Source organism: Cetorhinus maximus, chromosome 2 (genome assembly GCF_964194155.1).
Source record: "Cetorhinus maximus chromosome 2, sCetMax3.hap1.1, whole genome shotgun sequence".
Taxonomy (NCBI): Eukaryota; Metazoa; Chordata; class Chondrichthyes; order Lamniformes; family Cetorhinidae; genus Cetorhinus; species Cetorhinus maximus.
In genome coordinates, this window is record NC_135880.1 from 124,128,422 (window position 1) to 124,144,711 (window position 16,290).

Genomic DNA, 16,290 nt, shown 5'->3' on the forward strand with positions numbered 1-16,290 from the left:
GCAATTTTCAAATCTCTCTAGCCACAGGAGAGGTGCCAGAGGACTGGAGGACAGCCAGTGTGGTACCGTTATTCAAGAAGGGAGGAAGGGATAAACCAGGGAACTACAGGCCAGTCAGTCTAACCTCAGTGGTGGGGAAACTATTGGAAGCAATTCTGAGGGACAGAATTAATCTACACTTGGAGAGGCAGGGACAAGGACAGTCAGCATGGTTTTGTTAAGGGAGGGTCATGTCTGACCAATTTGATTGAAGTTTTCAAAGAGGTGACCAGGTATGTAGATGAGGGCAATGCATTTGATGTAGTCTACTTGGACTTCAGCGAGGCTTTTGATAAGGTCCCACATGGGAGACTGTTAACAAAGGTAAGAGACCATGGGATCCAAGGCAGTTTGGCAAATTGGATCCAGAATTGGCTGAGTGGCAGGAAGCCGAGGGTGATGGTTGAGGGCTGTTTTTGTGACTGGATGCCTGTGTCCAGTGGGGTTCCATAGGGATCGGGGTTGGGTCCCTTGCTGTTTGTGGCATATATAAACGATTTAGACTTGAATGTAGGAGGGTTGATCTGTAGGTTCGTGGATGACATGAAAATTGGTGGGGTGATAAATAGTGAGGAGGATATCCTTAGATTACAGGAGGATATAGACGGGCTGGTCAGATGGGCTGATAAGTGGTAAATGGAATTTAATCCGCACAAGTGTGAGGTGATACACTTGGGCAGGGCAAACAAGACACAATGAATGATAGTACATGTCCACTAGTCCCTTAAGGTAGCGGGACAGGTAGATAAGGTGGTTAAGAAGGCATATGGGATACTTGTCTTTATTAGTCGAGGCATAGAATATAAGAACAGGGAGGTTATGCTGAAACTGTATAAAACACTGGTTAGGCCACAGCTAGAGTATTGCGTGCAGTTCTGGAATCCGCATTATAGGAAGGATGTGATTGCACTAGAGAGAGTGCAGAAGAGATTTACCAGGATGTTGCCTGGGTTGGGGAGTTTTAATTATGCGGCAAGATTGGATAGACTGGGGTTATTTTCCCTGGAGCAGAGGAGATTGAGGGGGGACATGATTGAGGTGTCTAAAATTGAGGGGCATAGAGAGGGTAGACAGGAAAGAACTTTTCCCCTTGGTGGAGGGATCAATAACCAGGGGCATAGATTTAAGGTAAGGGGCAGGAGGTTTAGAGGAAGAATTTTTTCACCCAGAGGGTGGTGGGAATCTGGAACTCGCTGCCTGAAAGGGTGGTAGAGGCAGAAACCCTCATAACATTTAAGAAGTATTTGGATGTGCACTTGCAATGTCATGGCATACAAAGTTATGGGCCTAGTGCTGGAAAATGGGATTAGAATAGTTAGGTACTTGTTTGACTGGCACAGACTCGATGGGCAGAAGGGCCTTTTTCTGTGCTGTAGACCTCTATGACTCAAAGCTTCGGCAGCGTGTCTCTTTTTTCCAGCAATACTCAAATATAAACATTCAAAAATATTCAGTTCAGTTTATACTGCATATGCATATAATCTATCGTTATAAATTCTGAAAAAAGCACAACTGTGAAGTGGTGTGATTTTTTTCTATTGAAATATTGCTGCATGATTTCAGAGGCAGATGGACCCTTTTTTGCTGTTTTGAAATCAACCGTAACATTGATAACACTTCTACTCTATTTCAATTTCTGAAGTGCAAAGTAGGGGAGGGATTGGTGGGAGTATGGTAAAGGTTGACCTAATGAATTTGCTCAAGTATTCCTCACACTGTCTTCAGTTTAATAAACTTGCTGTATAAGCACGTGTCTCATCGTTATGGGATTAAAATGAAGAATTTTAATAAAATCACAGGCAGCAATTTTATTACAGAAGAAATAGGGAAACACTGAATCAGAGTGATTTGAGTTGTGAAGTTGTTTCAAGCAGAGGCTAGATAGAATCAGAATTTGGTGCGACTTTTAATAAACACTTCTTCCTCATCGTCTCAAGTGCTGAATCTAGGTTAAATATGATTCTACAGACTTGGCAGCCTTCTGGTATTGCACTCAACTAGTCATGTAAGAGTCCAATTAGCTTTGGCGTTGATGACTCAGGAAGCAAAGCTGAACCTGATCCTGTTTCATCCAATATCTGCATTGGGAATAAGCATTGGAAATGGGAAAACATACCTTTCTCCACCCAAGGCTAGTGTGTTGAAACTAATTATAGTAACTCAGACGAGAACAGCTAAATGAGCAAAGACCAGGGATTAAACTTGGCCCGTCTGGTTTATGTTCTTAATGTACTGCGCAGTTCATTTGTCCAAACTAAAATGAAAGATTGAATGCAGGATATTTTTTTGATCACCTTCTTGCACACGCACATTTCCTTGAAGGGAGTGCTCTGTTAACAGCATCAAAAAATCTTTAGTTTACAGAAATAAGAATAAACTTTATAAACTAGGCAATTGCCTCTCTCTCCTTTCTCACCCTAATTTTTTTATAATTAACATAAGAGTAACCAATTTCATGGTGCCCATACAACTGGATGATGTGTATCTTCTTTTTAATGCTATTTTTTCACCAGATGGAGGAAGCCTTGGTGTGCTTTTTAAAACTTGATTTTAACTTAAAATTTATTATATAACCTTTAAGGAGGGCAAGTATCCAGAGGTATATGTTTTGGATTTTTTTTTTTGCAGGTGGACCTAAATGAGGAGGAAACAATCCTGATCATTCGTCGTCTTCACAAAGTGCTGCGCCCTTTCCTTCTGAGAAGGCTGAAAAAAGAAGTGGAATCCCAGTTACCAGAAAAGGTAATATTTTCTGCAAAGCTTTCAAGAAACCCAGAATTGATAATTTACAAGTAAAACTTTCACATGTAGATTTAACCTGGAAAATTACTTCAATAATGGAGCTTCTACAAGATTGTTGACCTAAGTTTTGTTTGTTAAGTCACCTCCTTAATTTGTCCTTGCAGGCTACTGCCCCTTCATCAACCTCCTTTTCCTTCTAAGTTTTTAACCATGTCCCTTCCCAAATGCTGCAAATCTTTTTCACAACTCCACATTTGAACACAGGAGTAGGCCATTCAACCCCTCAAATCTATTCTGCCATTCAGTTGGATCATGTCTGATCTGTATTGCAACTCTGTCTATCCACTTTGTTTCCTTAAGTCTGAATACCCTTGCCTACCGAACATCTATCATTCTCAATATTGAAATTCTCAATTGACCTAGCTGAAAAGGTCTTTGAGCGAGCGAGTTCCAGAATTCCACTACCTTTTTTGTGAAGTCCTTTTTAATATAATCCCTAAATGGCCTGGTTCTAATTTTAAGGTTTAAGCCCCCTTGTTCTGAACTCCCCAGGAAGTAGAGCAGATGAAGAGAAACTATCAAATCTTTTAATCATCTTAAACACCTCGAGCCTAATCCGTGGAACCTGCTTTCATAATTTAAGCTTTCTCGCCCCAGTATCATTCTAGTAAGTACGTTGTGCCCCTTCTAAGGCCAATCTATTGTCCCTTGGGACCGGTACTCAAATCTGAATGCTGTACTCCAGATGGAATCCAACCAGCGCTCTGTACAGCTGTAATATAACTTCCAACTCTTTGTAGTCCAGCCCTCCCTGCCACAGCACTGAAACGGGCATAATCAAAATCACAAATGGCATCCTTTGTATATTAGTAATGCACTGCCCTCCTCATCCTATTCAAAACTTTTTCCAGCCTTTGATATTCTTGGCCAACCCATCCTTTTGCAGTGCCTCTGCAGCATTGTCAAGCTCAGTGGGACTGCCCTTGCTTGGTTCCATTCTTATCTATCCAATTGTAGCCAGAGTATTCCAGCAATGGCTTTTCTTTCCATCTCACACCGCCATCTTTGGAATCTCTCAAAGATCTATCTTGACCCCCCTTCCTCTTCCCTATCTGCATCTGCACCTAGACAATAATACCCAAAGACATTAAGTCAGGTCAGTGGCCTTACCATCACTGAATCCCTGACTATCTACATCCTCTGGATTATTACAGTTGACCAGAAACTGAACTGGACCAGCCATATAAATACTGTGGCTACAAGAACAGGTCAGAGGCTGGGAATTCTGTGGCAAGTAACTCACCGCCTGATTCCCCAAAGCCTGTCCACCATCTACAAGGCACAAGTCAGGAGTGTAATGGAATGCTCTCCACTTGCCTGGATGGGTACAGCTCCAACAACACTCAAGAAGCTCAACACCATCCAGGACAAAGCAGCTCACTTGATTGACACCCATCCACCACCTTAAACATTCACCCCCTCCACCACTGCTGCACAGTGGCAGCAGTGTGTACTATCTACAAGATGCACTGCAGCAACTCCCCAAGGCTCTTTTCACAGCACCTTTCAAACCGGCGACCTCTACCACCCAGAAGGACAAGGGCAGCAGATGCATGGGAACAGTACCTCTTGCAAGTTCCTTTCCAAGACACACGCTATCCTGACTTGGAACTATATTGCTGTTCTTTCATTGTCCCTGGGTCAAAATCCTAGAACTCCCTTTCTAACAGACCTGTGGGTTTACCTACACTACATGGACTGCAGCAGTTCAAGAAAATGGCTCACCACCACCGTCTCCAGGGCAATTAGGGATGGGCAATAAATGCTGGCCTACCCACATCCCGTACCTCTCCACTGCCTCCATTATTAGACTGTTTCTCCAATTTCTGGTCATGGATGAGCTGCAATTTCCTCCAGTTAAACATTGGGAAGATCAAACCCATAGAGCAGGATTTTTACCTCGTCGGGCGGAGGCAACAGGCGGGAGCGGGCATGAAACTAACTGCCGCCAGCGATTTCACGCTGGCTGGCCAATTAACAGCCAACTGGCATGAATCGTGCACTGAAACACAGCACCGCTGGGGGAGGGGTGGTGGGAACGGGAGGAGTGCAAGTGCGGAAGTTTGTGCATGCGTGGGGGAGGGTGCACTGAAAGCTCCTGGAAGGTACAGAGCTGCCTCAGGGAGCTGAAGATTTTGTAAAACATAAATTAAAAATTTTACAGTGTTTAAAATATGTCTCCTCATGCAACACTGTCACACGAGCAAGGACATGTTAAAAATGAGTTTTAAAAGTTTTTTTTTAATCAGTAGTTGAAACCTCATCCTGCCCGTGGATGAGGTTTCGTAAAAAATGTAAAGTCCGCTTGGTCTATTTGCCAGCCTGCCAACCGAACAGTTGGACAAGCAGTGAAAAATACGATTTAATTAATTGATTAAGGGCCTTTAATAGGCCTTAATTGTCGGTGGGCGTGCTGCTGCCGAGCAAAATATCGCAAGAGTGCGTGATGATGTCGAGACGCTCGCCTGACGTCATTGCGCACTATTTTACTCTCGTTCAGGTCGGGCGTGCACCTGCCCAACGAGGGAAAAGTTCTGCCTCTGTCATGAATTGCGTATCCTCGCCAATGATATCATACGCCTCTGCGGTTACTGCCTCTGGTTGAACCAGACTCTGCAGGCTTGATATCCTGTTTGACCTGTGCTGCACTTCTGACCTTATTTCCCCTCCATATCTTTTTTCACCTCTAACATCGCCTATCCCTACCCTATTTACTGCCGAAACTCTCGTCTGGCTTTGTCACCTCCAGGCTCAATTGTTCCATTGCTCTCTTGCTGGCTTCCCATCCTTTGCCACAAACCTCCCCCAAGATGAAACTTCAACTCATTTACAACTAAGTGGCCTGCACCCTTTTCCTCCACAAGTTTTGCTCATCCTCTGTCTTCTGTCCTTGCTAGCCAGCATTATCTCAAGTTTTCCCCATTTCCTGAAACCTGAAATGCTCATCTTTTCATTTAACTTCCTTTGTGGCACCTCCTCTCCCTATCTGTAACCTCCTCCAGTCTTACAGCCCTCTGGAAACATGGTGTTGCTCCAACTCTAACCTGTTGTGCATCCCCTACTCCGTTTGCCCTACCATTAGTGACTGGGCTTTCACTGTCAAGGCCTTATGCTCTCTTATTTTCTCTCTAACTCCGTCTGCCTTTTGAACCCCCACGCACCGCATTAAAACCTTCAATTTGACCAAACTTTCTTCACCCTGCCTAATTTGCTCCTTTGGCTTGGCATCAATTTTTGATTACACCTCTGTGAAACACCTTGTGACTTTTTAAGTGCCAGTTGTTATTGATTTTTGAATTATATGACTAGTTAATGTGCATCTAAAAACATGTTGCATCGCCAAAAAGATACCAAATGAGACTTGTGGTGTGTGGAATTTGGGAAGCTGTTCCATTAATGATGTGACAGTAACCTACACAACCTTTTCCTCTCTTTAAACAAAGTAATGCAGTTTTAGAAAGCATTATGGCGGCAACTACTTAAAGTTCCTGGAGTGCAGATTTTACTGTAATAAAAATGTTCCTCATGGTATTTTACATCAGTCTGAATAGGATGCTACATTTGTAGAATAAAAGGTAGAATAAACTATAAAGCAGGAATAGATGACGGATTGCTTTTATCACCAGAAATAATCATTCCTGTACCTCATTAAATATTCTTGCCGGTTAGATCTCAAATGTTGTGTTTAATGCAATAATAGCGGGCACATAACTAGGAAATTGATCTGTCATTTTTAATTTTCACTCCCATTACCCCCACCCCAAGCGATCAGCAGATTTCTGGTTGATTACCGTATTAATGCCACTCCTGTTCCTATGAAGAAAATTTGTCATTAGTGTGCCCAATACTGGCTAACGATCAAATTTAAATATCAACTGCTGTCATTCACCTATGTATATTAATAATCTAAGGAAGTATTGGGGTATTATGTTTAAATGTTCGTATTTGATTTTTCAGTATCTTTTTTTCTGCCAAGTCTATTTGCCTGCTTTCTAATTCAATTTTGTCTAACACTCCATGCATTATAAAGATGTAAAATCCATTAGAAATAATAGTGGGGGAAATACATTTGTGTAGCACCGCTTCTAGTCAATTCTCTGAGGGAAACAGCACTATGGCTCACCTACTTTCTTCATTGGTATCATTTAAAAATGCCGCACAGGCTGCTAACTGCGTAGCCCATGGTGCTGCCTGCCCTGGGGGAATCTACGTAGTATCGCTAGAAGTGGCGCTGCACAAACAAGTTTCTCCCCCAAAGACTTAATTTGCAAAAAATGGTCTAACGAGTTTAGATTTACTTCTAGCCTGCTAGCTTCAGTGTTTCTTAATGAATATTTTTAATATAATTTTTAAAATTATTTTATTCACCTATTATTGTTTTGTATTATTTCTGTGTAATAACAAATTAAATTTTATTCTCAGGTTGAGTACGTCATCAAATGTGACATGTCTTCTCTACAGAAGATTCTATACCGTCACATGCAAGCTAAGGGAATTCTTCTAACAGATGGTTCTGAGAAAGACAAGAAGGTAAGGATGCAAAAGATGATGTACTAAAAACATTGTCTTGGATTATGTCCTGTATTACTTTTATCACTTCTGAGACAACTATATATCATGTAAAAAATTACAGATCTTTATACATATTGTGCTCATGCCAGCTTTTTGAAAGAGCTATCCATTAGTTTCACTCTTCTCCTTTCCCAAATCCCTGTAAATTTTTCCTTTCTCAACATATATTTAATTTGCTTTTGAAAGTCCCTATTGATTCCGTTTCCATCACTTGGGAAGTTTCAGGTAGTGCATTCCAGAACAACACTTGTGTTAGCAGCTTTAACATATTAAAATGTCCCAAGGTGCTTCATAGGAGTTTTATCAAACAAAATTTTACATCAAGCCATCCAATATATTCGGGCAAATGGCCTTGGCCAAAGAGGTAGCTTTTGAAGAGGAAAAATGAGTTGGGGAGGCTGAGGAAGGGAATTCCAGAGTTTATGGCTTTGGTAGCCAGGCCTTCAGCTGCCTACAATGGAACAATTAAAATTGGGGATATTCGAGGATTGAATTGGAGGAGTGCAGATACCTCGGAGCATTGTAGGACTGGCAGAGACTAAAGAGCTTAGGAGGGGGGAGAACTCAAAGGGCTTTAAAAATAAGGATGAGAATTTTGAATCCACTGCATTGCTTCATAGGTGCTAATGTAAGTCAGCTAGCACAGGGTGACTGGTGAACAGGCCTTGGTATGAGTTAGGACATGGGAAGCAGAGTTTTGAATGATCTCAGGTTTACAGAAGATAGAACATGCAAGGCCAGCCAGGAATGTGCTGGAACCGCCAAGTTTAGAGGTAACACAGGCATAGATGGTGGGTGGTTACGGTAACAGATGAGCTGAGCCAGGGATGGAATCTGACAATATTACGGAGGTGAATGTAAACAATTGTAGTGGTGGGATATGTGGTCTTAGTAATGGGGTATGAGTGTGCTTGTAACATTAATTGCCCTAGAGAAGGCAAAGGTGACCGCCACCTTGAGTTACTGCAGTCCGAGTAGTGTAGCTATATACGTAGTGCTGTTAAGTTGGAGTTCCAGGAATTTCACCGAGCAATGATACAAGAATGGAAATGTATTTCCAAGTGAGGGTGATGTGTATCTTAAAGGGAAAGTTACTGGTGATGTTCACGTGCACCTGCTACCTATATTCTTGCATGTCAAAGAAATCTTGGTGATTTGCTGTAGTACATCTTGTAGATGGTATACATTGCAGCCACAGTGGGTCATAGTGGAGGGGTGAATGGGGCACTAATCAAGTGGACTGCTTTGGCCTGAATGGCGTCAAGCTCCATGATTGTTGTTGGAGCTCATTCATCCAGGTAAATGGAGACTATTCCATCACACGCTTGACTTTGCCTTGTAAATGGGAGAAAGGTGATCGGGAGTCAGGAGAATACGAACATACAAACACCCAGCCTCTGTTCTTGTAGCTACAGTATTTATGTGGCTGGTCCAGTTAAGCTGGTGACACCAGAATGTTGATGGTAGGGAATTCAGGGATGGCAATGCCATTGTAATGTTGAGGAGAGATGGTTAGACACTCTTCTTGGAGATGACCATTATTTGGCACATGGTGCACATTTTACTTCCCGCTTGTCAGCCCAAGCTTGAATATTGCCCATGTCTTGCTGTATGTGCGCACGGAGTGCGTTAGTACCTGAGGAGTTGTAAATGCTATTGAACATTTTGCAGTTATCAGCGAACATCCCTACTTCTCAAATGTATGATGGTGTAAAGGCCATTAATGAAGTATTTGAAGATGATTAGGCCTAGGACACTGCCCTGAGGAACTTCTGCAGCAATGTCTTGGGGCTGAGATGATTGGCCTCCAACCACCACGACATTTTCCTTTTGTACTGGATATGACTCCAGCTCTAAAGAATTGCCCTGGATCCCTATTGACTTCAATTTTGTAAGGCTTCCTTGATCCCAAACCGGGTCAAATGCTGCCTTGATGTCACTCTTGCCTCAAGTTTTGAGTTCAGTTCTTTTGTCTTTGTTTGGACCAAGGCTGGAACCAAGTTGTTTTGGTGAAAACCAAACTGAACATTGGTGAGCAGGTCATTGCTGCATAGGTGGCTTTTGAAAACACTGCCGATAACACATTCCATCACTTTGCAGATGAGTAGACTGATGAGATGATAATCGGCTGGATTGGATTTGTCCTGCTTTTTGTGGATAGGACATAGTTGGGCAAATTTATGCTTGTGTGGCAATGGACACATCGACTATGTAATGCTTAATAATGGTTGAGTTCACAAGTGCGCTAATGAAATTGGCTGCCACTTCCATGCTGGAAAAGGTGGGCTTCAGGCCCTGTGCAAAGGCCTGTGAAGAATGGTGCTAGACTTCTCCATGCTTCTTGACATGCACTCAGGCTTTCTGACCGTGCTGTCAATGTGGCAAATATTTCATTGTGCGTACCCATCAGCCTTCTTTTGTCACCTGCCCCATCGAAGTGCTCATCTGTGTCCTCTGCCGTAGAACTCATATACAATCTCACCCTCATGTACAATCTCGCCACCTGATGAGTTGGCATCTGCACTCCTTTATCCCCTGCTCTGGCTGCAGGCCTCTATGCTTGCCTAACTACTTACGGATCCTGCCACTAAGCTATCCTTTAATTTAGATGCACAGTCAGTATCCGAGCAGGTGCTGTGAGTGAGATCAAGTGATGATTCTTCATCATCATTGTTGTCTTGTGCTTCCTCCTGTTTCTCTTCCACCACTGCCTAGCCAGGTGGCAACTCTTGGTTATCTGAAAAGAGAAGGGTGGGTTATGTTGAGGGAATGTGAAGGAAAGTAAGAGAGGCGTGCTTACACCATCTGCAGCTCCTAAATCAGAAGAGATTATGGGATGAGGGGAAATGGGGTGTGAGAAGGACAATTGGGTATGAGGATGACGCCATTTTCTGTGGTTTCAGCACCATTGCTGGCCACAGCCTCTGTCATGGGTTCCAATGATGGCAGACACTGTCTCCTCCTCTGGGGAAAGGATATGCAGTTGTGCCTTTGCCCTGCAGGTTAGCATCTGCTGCCCCCTGTTTGTGTGCCATCTTTCTCTGCAAGAAAGAGGGAAGTGTGCCATTGGGTGTGGTGCAATGTGTTTGAGTGATACTGCTGTCAAGGTTGAATAGCTGAAAGTGTGTATAAGTTGAGTGCAGCTTGCAGCAGTGCTGTGTGTGATGGTGAGGTGAAGCTACAATTGTTGTGTCTCAGTCTTGATTAATAGTCATTTTTTTGTAGTTGAGTGAAGATGTGGTTCATTGAGCAATGTGTGAGGTTAATGGTGTAGTTGGTGGAATGTGGCATTTAAAGATTATTCGCTGACCTTGATCACTCATGCGAAGCCATAGAACTTGTTTCAGCATCGCATCCAGGTTCTCGAGGCTTGATACCAGTGCTGGCTGCCGTAGCTATCTGCTCTCACTGCCTTTGCAATAATTGTCCAGAGGGCCTCCAGTGTCTGCAGTTCCTCGATCAGGGTCTCTAGTGCCATGGAGAAAAATCTTGGAGTCTGCTGTCTCACATGTGGTATTATTGAGTGTTCCCCAGGTCAGAATCAGTTGCAAAATGACTTCCATCACCTGCTCCAGTAAAAATGCAAGCTTTGAGAGATACAAGCTGGCTTTAAGTAGTGTGGCTAGCTTTAACTGGTGCTTTTGTTTCATGATTTTTGATTTCTTGCTGATATGTGTAGCTAATCAGCAGTGTGGTTAGCACGTTCTGGACCCTGCAATCATGTTCCAGTAAGTCCTCGCTTAACATTGTAGTTGTATTCCTGAGAAGTGCAACTTTAAGTGAAACAAATTTAAGCAAACCAGATTTTCCAATTATAACTACTGTAAAAGCTGTAGTCATGTTCTATAGGACCTTTCTCATTGGAAAAAAAGTTGAAACATTCAACCCTGTAAGTTGAAACACTTAACATTGCTAAAATCCTATATTTGCAAATGAAATAATTTTGAAGATAAAATAAATTAGAAAATACAAAAGAAATATGCTGACACTCCCTACTTAATTCCAGCTCGCTGCCCCTCCTGCTCGCTGCCGATCTTGCTCGCCAAACACCTCACTCACCACACATCCTGTTCACCAACTCTCCCGCTTACCGTTTTCCCCCTCCTGAACCCTCGGTGCGAGCAAGGGCTTGCAAAATGAGCAGTGAGAGGCAGGAAGAACAGCTTTGGAGTAAGAGCAGCTTTGAGTTGCAGGGTTACACAAGTAAACTGCAAGCTGGAGAGGCAGCATGAGGGAAGGTCAACAACGACTGGGAGGGTCAGCGAGGGGGAGAAACTGATCCAAAATGTGTCAATCGGGTCACACGAACCTATGCCAGACCCAGTACAAAGCAACATTAAAACAAAACTCCTGACACAAAACACAGATACCGGCCCTACTAACTGACATTAAAGCAGAACAACTTAAATTGGACAACTTAAAACAGAAACTTGCTATACTTAGCAGGCAGCATAAAGTCCATGTGCTGTCTGCATTGGGGCAGTTGGCACAGGTCAATCCTGCATCACAATTCCTATGCCAGTTGTTGGGGGGGGTGCTGTCGAATTTTTCCCCTATTGGTATGCAAGTGAATGTACTCTGTTTAAATCCATGTGCTGCGATTTTCACATTTCTTCTAACATAGGATTAAGCAATTAAAATGTACGAGCAATCAGTTAATAATTGGGTTAGCTAATATTATAGCACTTTCCATCAGTCCCACTCCCTTCTACTATGTGATTAAAGTAACAAACCTGATAATTTGTTTAAAAGCAGAATTCTACAGATGCTGGAAATCTGAAATAAAAATAGAAAATGCTGGAAACACTCAATAGGTCAGAAAGGCTGTGGAACTTCCCTGTTCCGTGAAAGGTCATCGACCTGAAATATTAACTGCTTTCTCTCTCTCCACAGATGCTGCCTGACCTGCTGAGTGTTTCCTGCATTTTCTGTTTTTATTTCTGATTTGTTTGTTCCTTCATGTATATTTGCTGTGATGCTCCCAATATACCTGTGGTGTCCTATTAAAGGTAAATAATAAACAATAAACTAACTTATCCTGCAGGGTCAAAGTCAAGTAGCCACTTTTCAAACTGAGCTGATCCTTCCACTAGTCAAATGCTCATATATATGTTTAAAGGTTACTTGGGAGTGGTCCCTCTATGTTATCTTGTTTATGTTTAACATTTCTTCTGTTTCCCTTTAGGGTAAAGGTGGTGCTAAAACCCTAATGAATACCATAATGCAGCTCAGAAAAATATGCAATCATCCCTTCATGTTTCAGCACATAGAGGTAAGTTCCCAATGCCATCTAACAGGAATATTCCTACACTGTTTTGCTTAAACCCATAATAAATGGCAGAAAGGGCAAATGTAGCTTAGACTTAATAGACTAGAAGATTGGAGGTTGTTATAGAATGGCATTCTTTGACGTGTCATTCACCCCGTTGTGCCTGTGCCATCTCTTTTGTAGAGATACCCAGTTAGTCCCAGTCTCCTGTTCTTTCCCCATAACTCTGCATTTTTTTCCCCTTCACATTGTTATCTACTTCTTTTGAATATAATTATTGAACCTTGCTTCCACCGCCCTTTTCAGGCAGTGCATTTCAGATCATAACAACTGTAAAATATGGCTTCCTCATGTTACCTCCGATTCTTTTGCCAATAACCTTCCATTTGTGTCCTCTGGCCACCGTCCCTTCTGCCATATTTCTCCTTGGTTACTCAATCAAAACTATCCATGACAACTTATTTTTGTAAACCTTAATTGTAACACATTACTATTTCATATCGAGTTTATTTTCAGAACTGAGTATAGATCAACTGAGGTCTTTCAGCATTAAGTCCTCTTTCAATGATCTTTCCAAGATCTTAAATAGACTTACCTTATGTATTGAGCAAGGCTCGAAAAACAGCATGTATCGCATTTGGAGAAGCTGTTTTTAATTTATTTCACTAAGTCTGTATATGCTCCTTCTTATCCCTTCTTGTCATCAATTAAACAGTAAAGCACTTCCTCCTAGTAATGCACGTGTTGCCTTGGTTTTGGTGTTCTCCCTTGCAAGCCTTTTATCAATTAGAGAAGATATATAATGAATTACAAGTGAGAATGTGTGAAGTGTGGGAGGAGGTGAGGATGTAATTTCCCCACCTGACCTGACATTTGATGTCTGATTTTGGACATGAATCGGGAACTGAGGGATGTCCACCTGAGGAATTGTATTCCAGCAAGAAATCCTTAAGTGGTGGAGGATAAAAAAAGCTAGAGAACGGAAAAATTATTTTATGTTGAAAAATACATTTCATCAAACCTGTGCCCCCATATATTTATGGGCAAAAAAAAATTGACTTGGCTTTGATGGAGTACTTTTTTTTCCACAAAGTGCAACAAGGAAGCTTTCCATTTTTGTATAATTTAGCTGTTAAATAGTTTGCTAAAGCAATGGTGTGCTTTTTGAAGATAGCTTAATTATATTTTGATCTGCCAGCCTAGTGAAAGAACAGTTATTTACCTCCACCAGTCCCACTAGTATAGCATAACACTTATTAGGGCAAATGAAAACTGATTTCTTTCACTCCTTTCTAAGTGCCTCTTTTATGTAATTTTTTTAGGTTTGATGTTCCTAATATTATTCAAAAAAATTACACTGCTCTTAATAATTACACACTGCAGTGACCATTTTTTTGCTTTCCTGTTGCAGGAATCTTTTGCTGAACACCTGGGTTATAATGGCGGGCTCATTACTGGGTAAGTGGTAAAGCATTTTGTTTTGTACAGATTTTGAAAGTTGTGATGCAACCCCAAATGCTGAAAGTTAAATTCAAAGTGGCGTATATGCATTTGTGTTTAAGAGCCAGTTTTGGTTTGTTTGTACTTCATGCACAAATTGACTTAATTGACTTTTACACTAAGTTAAAGGGTATGTGGGAAATGTTTTCTCCTTCATCCACCCATATTGCTATCATCAGGCCTATCATATTTGATGAAGAGAGAAAAAAATACAAGGTTGCTTATTTTTACTCTGCTTTTTATTTATGTACGCGTGGTGAGGAGAAGATAAGAGAATGCTTAAAAGGACACAACTTTTTAACACTTAAATGTTTAGAAAAACACTTGAAATACTCTTTTATTGTGTGGATGGAGATCAAATCCTATAAACTTTTGTTTGAAGTGTGGGAATGGACCCCTCTTTTCGGTGAAGCTTGGAGCAAGGATATTTGCTTACAACAGAATTTGACTTTGTCTTATGCTGCATCATGTAATCATTAGGAAGACTGGTTTCAATTTCAAAATTTTCCTAATGGTGCAGTTTCATGCATTGTCCTTTTGCAGGAAAAGTAAGATGGATCACCGTATTTAGTTACTTATAGTTGATGTACTTCTCTTGAAATATGATCAGTAGAATGTATTGCAATGATAAAGGAGAAAAATAGTTTAGGATGGCTGGAGCAATGCTATTTATTCTAGCTCATTGTTTTATGCCATAATTAGTTAAATTTGGTACCTTTGCTTACCCTGTTAGACAGAATATGTCTTTATGTTGATTAAATGTTGAGCAAATAAATGTTCAAAGTTATAGCATTTGTCTAACCATACAACAATTTAATATACTGATGCTTCCGTTATTTCCATTTAGTCCTGACCTATATCGGGCTTCAGGAAAATTTGAATTATTGGACCGCATTTTGCCAAAACTGCGAGTTTCTAACCACAGAGTACTGCTGTTCTGCCAAATGACCTCACTGATGACCATTATGGAAGATTATTTTGCATTCAGAAGTTTTCCATACTTGCGACTTGATGGTATGTTCCACTCATGTGGGAACTTGGCTGCATCTCAATTGCACTAATAGAGCCTTGGTATTATGATTGAAGTCATTGTGAGATGATTTATATAGAAGTGTACACAGAGAAAATCCAATATGAACTGGTAAATAATGCTTATAATACCACTCAGTTGTAATTAATGAAAATGACTAATTTGTAGCTAGATGAGATCACACATTTAGTGCTTAGGGCAATAGATTTATAATTTGGGCATCATTAGCTATTGCCCTTAATTCAAAACCAAATTTCCCCAAATGCTGCTACAACTCAGTTTATAATTGGCTCTGTGTTCATTTGTTTATGAAATCTTTTAATCTGACATTTTTCATTAAATATAAGATATTTCCTAAACAAGCATGCCTGTTAAAATTGCACTGATTGATCATCATCTGTTTCATATTTTCAATCATATGATGAGGCATTCTTTCAAAATTCTAGTTGTCCAGTGGAAGTGCGTACTGGAAAATGAGTTCAATACTTCAGCATGTGTTGGGTGTTCTCCAATCAGTCCTGGATAGGCCAGAATCCACAGGCCAAACTTACCTTTGCTTATAATTGATTACATACTGACCTTGAGTATTCAATTTGGAGATTAATGCTTCCAGCATGAGGTACGTTGGCATATCACATGATTGTGAATTATGGGCACAATTCACCCATACCCTTCTCCACACAAGGGGTTGGATTTAATGGGGCACCTAGTTATTCATCCTCCAGCCCAACCCCTGGCTAAAAGCCGGGAGAAGCAGCGGCCGCTGCTTTTACTACAGCGAGATCTGCAGGAAGAAGTGCTGTGCTGGAGCTGGGACTGGAGGTAAGTATGAGGACCTCGCATGGGCCAGGATGGCAGGCCCAGGCAAGAGGTTGGGAGGCTGGGTTAGGAAGGCGGGGAGTGGGGTAGGATAACCTGGGGTGGTGGGGTGCCCTCCGATGGGTCCCAAAATGGCCCATTAAGGAGGGACCCTGCCCCCCCAATTAATCCACGGGTGCACGAGCCACTCAACGGCCCTTCCTACCCCTGCTGGTAAAATTGCAACATGGCCCCCCTCCCCCATGCCCACTGAGTTTTC

General features: G+C 41.7%; 1 protein-coding gene across 7 annotated transcripts in view; it reads left to right on the forward strand.

Annotated features, from left to right (window-relative positions):
- The window catches only part of LOC144697282 (SWI/SNF-related matrix-associated actin-dependent regulator of chromatin subfamily A member 2-like), a 146,788-nt gene that overhangs the window by 82,472 nt on the left and 48,026 nt on the right, over positions 1-16,290 (forward strand). For all 7 annotated transcript variants that reach the window (XM_078569235.1, XM_078569277.1, XM_078569269.1 and 4 more), the window contains exons 20-24: positions 2,668-2,781; positions 7,264-7,371; positions 12,599-12,685; positions 14,094-14,140; positions 15,030-15,196. In XM_078569235.1, coding sequence (XP_078425361.1) covers positions 2,668-2,781; positions 7,264-7,371; positions 12,599-12,685; positions 14,094-14,140; positions 15,030-15,196 — 523 coding nt within the window. The remainder of the gene's footprint in view (positions 1-2,667; positions 2,782-7,263; positions 7,372-12,598; positions 12,686-14,093; positions 14,141-15,029; positions 15,197-16,290) is intronic.